Here is a 6231-nt window from a genome sequence, read left to right on the forward strand (position 1 = left end):
CTAATAGGGTAACACTTCTTAGGACACATCCATTATTTTCCATTGAAACCAGCAACCTTATTCACATACATTTAAAGGCACTCATTGCACAAACTGGACATCACCATACCCATGTATGCAACACAATTAATTTGAGGTTCAAGTGAAAAGCCCTGCCTACACCTTTTAAAACACTCATTATTACAGTTTCATGAATGCTAATAATGGTGAGAGTTTTACCACAGGCCAGACACCCCTTTCTTTTTTAAACTCATTGTGTCATCTAACTCTCCTTGGATCAAGTCTAGGTGGAATACTGATAAGAACACCAGCAGCTACCTAGTCACCACCTATACTAGAACACCCACTCTCGCTTGCATTTAAAAAAAAAAAAACCCACACACACAAAAAAACATTCCCACCAGAAGCATCAAGACCAAAGAGCCTGAAAAAAAACCCAGATGTGATTGGGCTAGCCCTGCCTATCTTCATTGTACTTACATAATAAGGTTCAGCTTCCCTTTCAGTTATCTCATCCTGATACAGCATGAAGCAGGTTGGTATTCGTCCAAACCACACATCTCGAAGCACATCTTTGTCATCTGTCATTCTTCCAATGGGTACTGAAGCACATGTAGACTAAATTATTTCTTCAACCAGAACTATGCCACACCCCCAAAAGACAAAAAGCAAGATCAGCTTTTTCAAATAAAAGATACAAAATTTTACAGTACTCCCTTTACTATGGTCCTATGACAAAAGGTAATAAGAACAGAGTTCTATTTATCAAGTTACCAAATTTATTAATTGCTACAAAAAAAAGGGTTGACTGAAACGGTCTACAGGTAATATGAATTAAATAGCAGAACATTAAAGAATACACAAAAGTTGCTTAGCTGTCAGACATGTAGGAGGTAGTGATGATCTGGAAGGGGCCTCGAGGTCATCTAATCCAGTCCCCTGCACTCATGGCAGGACTAAGTATTATCTAGACCATCCCTGACAGGTGTTTGTCTAACCTGCTCTTAAAAAATCTCCAATGATGGAGATTCCACAACCTCCCTTGGCAATTTATTCCAGTACTTAACCATGCTGACAGTTAGGAAGTTTTTCCTAATGTCCAACCTAAACTGCCCTTACTGCAATTTAAGACCATTATTTCCTGTCCTATCCTCAGCAGTTAAGAAGAATTTTTCTCCCTCCTCCTTGTAACAAACTTTTATGTACTTGAAAACTGTTATGTCCCCTCTCAGTCTTCTCTATTCCAGACTAAATAAACCCAATTTTTTCAATCTTCCCTCATAGGTCATGTTTTCTAGACCTTTAATCATTTTTGTTGCTCTTCTCTGGACTTTCTTCCATTTGTCCACATCTTTTCTGAAATGTGGCGCCCAAAACTGGACACAAAACTCCAGCTGAGACCTAATCAGCACAGAGTAGAGCAGAAGAATTACTTCTTGTGCCTTGCTTACGAAACTTCTGCTAATACATCCCAAAATGATGTTCACTTTTTTGCAACAATGTTACACTGTTGACTCATGTTTAGCTTATGATCCACTATGACCCCCCAGATCCCTTTCCACAGTGCTCCTTCCTAAGCAGTCATTTCCCATTTTGTGTGTGTAATTGATTGTTCCTTCCTAAATGGAGTATTTTGCATTTGTCCTTATTGAATTTCATCCTATTGATTTCAGACCATTTCTCCAGTTTGTCCAGATCATTTTGAATTTTAATCCTATCCTCCAAAGCACTTGCAACCCTTCCAAGCTTGGTATCCTCCACAAACTTTATAAGTGTACTCTCTATGCCATTGTCTAAATCACTGATGAAGATACTGAACAGAACTAGACCCAAAACTGATCCTGCAGGACCCCACTCAATATGACCTTTCAGCTTGACTGTGAATCACTTGATAACTACTCTCCGGAACACTTTTCCAACCAGTTATGCACCCACCTTACAGTATCTCCATCTAGGGTGTATTTCCTTAGTTTGTTTATGAGAAGATCATGCAAGACAGTTTGAAAGCCTTACTAAAGTCAGGATATACCACATCCTCTGCTTCCCCACATCCACAAGGCTAGTTACCGTGTCAAAGAAAGCTACTAGGTTGGTTTGACACAATTTGTTCTTGACAAATCCATGCTGTTACTTTATCACCTTATTATCTTCTAGCTGTTTGCAAACTGATGATGAGCAGGCATGCACCTTCTAAATTATCATTACCTGGTTCATACACAGAGGTGGGAGCACTTGTATTCTCAAAGTGCCTGCCTACACTGCAGCTAGACACCTGCATCTGGCCTCTGCCAGCTGACTCAGGCCCCTGGGACTTGGGCTGTCGGGCTGTTTAACTGCAGTGTAGATTTCTAGGCTTGGGCTGGAGCATGGGCTCTAGGACCCTGCAAGGTGAGAGGGTCCCAGACTCTGGGCTGCAGCCCAAGCCCAGAAGTCTATACTGCAATTAAACAGCCCCACAGCCTGAGCCCGAGTCAGCCAGCATGGGCCAGCCGTAGGTTTTTAATTGCAGCATAGATATAGCCAAAGAGGGCCGAAATCATTTGGCAGCACTCTGCCAGGTAACAAGGCTTAGGCCTGGTCTACACTAAAAAATTAGGTTGACCCAGCTATGTTCTTCAGTGGTGTAGACAGAGAGCACTAGGTCGACAGAAGAATTCTTCCACTGTCCTAGCTACTGCCTCTGGGCGGTGGATTACCTATGCCGATGGTAGAACCCCGCCAAATGCAGTGTCTACACCAGGAGTGGGCAAACTTCTTGGCCTGAGGATCACATCTGGGTATGGAAATTGTATAGCAGGCCATGAATGCTCATGAAATTAGGGGTTGGGGTGCGGGAGGGGCTCCGGGCTGAGGTAATGGGTTGGCCTGTGGGAGGGGGTGAGAGCAGCCAGCCGGTTCTGCGTGCTGCCCTGTCCCCAGGTGCCACCCCCGCAGCTCCCATTGGTACTTGGGGTAGGGGCAGCATGTGGAGCCCCCTGGCTGCCCCTATGCATAGGAGCCAGAGTGGGGACATGCTGCTGCTTCCGGGAGCCATGGCACATACAGAGCAGGGCAAGCCCCAGACCGCACTCCCCTGTGGGAGCTCGAGAACCAGATTAAAGCATCTGAAGGGCCAGATGTGGCCCATGGGCCATGGTTTGCCCACCCCAGTCTACTCTGAAGTACTGTATCTGCACCACTGTAGCGTTTCAAGTGCAGACCAGTCTTCTGTGCCCTATATTTTTAAAAATGCATTCTTCACAAGTTAGAGTTAGAACTGCAATACTTGTAAGAACAGCTGTTTTTGAAAAGCCAAAGTAACTGATTTTAACAAGTCTACGTTCATTTTAAAATGAAGTCAATTAATCTTTAACAATGACTCTGACTAAAGGCTGGCTGATTACAGAATAGCATCTTCAGAATTACCAGTAACTGCAGGACAAAACAGAGCAGCAGGGAGAGAATGGAAGATGGGGAGGGCTGGGGAATGCAGACAGACCTAATGAACTACCTTATCCCCACCCAAGTGCATGAATAGACGTGCCTATATTAAAGAAATTTTCCAGAAACGTGCCACCATCCATCTCTGCCAGCGTCAGCAACATGCAGAGCCCTAGTGTGGCCAGGCTATTTGCATTTTAAGCAACATTTAATCCAACCCTGCTCAAACCAGACATAACATGGTGCTTAAAACAGCAGCACTCATGGCCTAGCTACATTATTAGGTCTCCTAAGATTGCTTACTGGTGAACTAGTACTAATAATGCTGAAAAACATTTTCACAGTCTTCCTACAAAGTCTTGTCCGTGAATCAACAGGACACAGTGGGCATGTCTACACTGCATCACAGGGTGTGACTGTAGCTCCTGTAGACACATGTGATCTAGCTTTAACCTACCTAGCTTGGGTACTGGAAGTGAAGTCATAGCAGGTTAGGCTTCAGTGCAGGCTGGACAAGCCCATCCAGAACTCTGGGTAATTATTCAGGTAGCTATCCCACGCTGAAGCCTGGGCTGCTGCTGCTGCTGCTCCTGTACCTGAGCTAGATAGGTTAAAGTTAGCTCAGATATGCAATGTAGACATACCCAGTGATGGGCCCATAACTATGATCAGAACAAAAAACTAGCCAAAGAAAACCAGATAATAGCAAATAAGTCAGTATGTTAAAATACTGCCTCCTTACTCCAGCTGCTCTCCATGCATATTTGGAGACATTCACGCTTATTTGGCTGACAAAAAGAAGATTTATTACAATTACTATATTCGTCCTGCCCAGTCAACACAGCATAATGGGCTGGATTGCTCTCTGGCCCACCAAGGCCTCCTGAATGACTGCAGAATCTCTGGCATTCTTGACTAACCCCAAAAAACCCAGGTGACTTCCAGACCACAGGAGAAACTCAGGGAGCAAAAACATCTGTTCACCCACAAACGCCGCTAATTTGCTCTGGAATCACCAAGAGCCAGATGGGGCCAGGAAGCCGGAAGCCAGCAGGAAGGCTCCCCCCCCCCCCGCCATTACCCCCTCCCCCGCCGACTCACTCCCCTCGCCTCACCCCAGGCCCAACTAGCTCCCTGCCCAAGTCACCTCCACTCTCATCTCCCTCCCGCCTCCACCCCACGCATCGGCTCCACGTGCCCCATCCCCAGTCACTCACACCCACGAGGGGCCGCGCCTCCCGCGGGGGGGGGGGGAGGGGAAAGGGGGGAAAGGAAGCCACTACCTGAACCTCTTCCGCGCGCCCCCCAGCCGCGCGCATGTGTGACACAGCGGCGGGCGCCCTCCGCCACTCAGCGCGCAGTCCGCCTGTCACGTGAGCAGAGCCTTCCGCCCTCGAGGGAAAACCCTCCTGCTATCAGCGACGCCGGAACTCGCAGCAAAGGCGAGTTGCGGCGGCGCGGAAGAATGACGTCACGAAAGCCCTCCCGGGTGGGGACTTGCGGCTGATCTCTGCGTGGGTGGGGCAGAGACGGTGTCCCGGAGGCGCCGCTCCGGCCAGGGCTGGGGCTGACCCAGGCCGGGCTCAGCGAAGCCGAGGGAGGTGCGCGCGCAGTGGCGAGTCTGGCCTAGGACACAAACGGCTCCCTCCCCCCATTCGGGTGCACTGAGCATGCCCAGTGACCTGCGCCGTTGCCTCTGCCCTCACTCTGCCCTCACTCCTGCTCACGATTTGCTGCCTCCTTCTTGGAGGGGTTTAAAAGGATTAAGGGGGGGGGCAAATCTCAGCGGCGGGTGGGTGTCAGGATCTGAGCAAGGGGCAGAAATGTCCTGTCGGGGGGGGGGATCAAGCTACTGTAGGTAGCGGCAGGAGAGGGGCTGAAGGGGAAAAATCGGGGGGCCGGTGGTAGCCGGGGGGGGCCGCGGACCGTGGGGGGGGCAAACCCCCCGTTTAGGGAGGGGGGACAGTGACCCCCTGGGATGAGGCGCCTGCTGGCTCGGAAATCTCGGGGTGCAGAGGCCCTTTTCGTTCTCCTCGCAGGCCCCGGAGCCGAGGGCGGGTCCTGGGGCCGGGTTCTTAAAGGCACAGGCAGCCCAGTGCCCGCAGCTCCTCGCTGTGGTAGCCAAGTGCTGCAGGGCGACGTTGCTGCTCCGGCCAGGCCAGGAGAGGGACTGCTGTGAAATACTGACCAGTCGCGCCCTGCCTCAGGCTCTGCATCTCGCATTTTGAATGCGTAAAAGAGTCCTCTATCAGTGTCTGTGTCTGCATGACATCACTGCAGCGCCTTTCTCTTGTATGACCTGCTGAGTTGCTAACTCCCTCCCAGAGCCCACATGTCTGCACCCCCTCCTGTACCCCAATCCCCTGCCCCAGGTCAGAGCCTGCACTCCTCACTCAAACTCCCCATAGCTTGCAACCCTCCTGCACCCCAACTCCACCCCAGAGCCTGCACCCCAAAAAGGGCCGAATTAACCTTTTGTGGGCCCAGTGCTAAACATATTTGTGGGCCCCCACGGGGGCAATGGGGACATGGTGCAGGGGGGCAGAGTCCTCAGGGCGAGGGGCTGGCTGGGCACAATGGGAGATGGGTCATGACATGTCATGACCCAGCCCTGCTCCACCCAGCCCAGTTCAAGAGCACTGTTTACAAACCGGGAGCTGCCAGAGGCACACTGGCCAGCCCGGCCCTGCACTGCCATCATGCTTCTTCCCCTTGGGGGCGGGCCCATGCTGCACCATGCTATCCCCCTGCCCAGCACCCCTCTGACACCCTACACCCAGTGCCACACCACCCAGAGACCCCCACAAACCC

The 6231-nt window shown here is 50.3% G+C and overlaps 1 protein-coding gene across 5 annotated transcripts in view; it reads right to left on the reverse strand.

Annotated features, from left to right (window-relative positions):
- ATG5 (autophagy related 5) overlaps positions 1 to 4848 on the reverse strand; it is a 121598-nt gene extending 116750 nt beyond the window's left edge. The window contains exons 1-2 of one of the 5 annotated variants that reach the window (XM_073336911.1): positions 4704 to 4842; positions 481 to 641 (exon numbers count right to left, since the gene is read on the reverse strand). In XM_073336911.1, coding sequence (XP_073193012.1) covers positions 481 to 588 — 108 coding nt within the window. In that variant the 5' untranslated portion in view covers positions 589 to 641; positions 4704 to 4842. Of the gene's footprint in view, positions 1 to 480; positions 642 to 4637; positions 4656 to 4703 lie in introns of those variants that run through there. The other 4 variants (XM_073336909.1, XM_073336908.1, XM_073336910.1 and 1 more) reach the window with 4 other exon arrangements.
- Positions 4849 to 6231: the final 1383 nt, after the last annotated feature.

Source organism: Lepidochelys kempii, chromosome 3 (genome assembly GCF_965140265.1).
Source record: "Lepidochelys kempii isolate rLepKem1 chromosome 3, rLepKem1.hap2, whole genome shotgun sequence".
NCBI classification, from domain to species: domain Eukaryota; kingdom Metazoa; phylum Chordata; order Testudines; family Cheloniidae; genus Lepidochelys; species Lepidochelys kempii.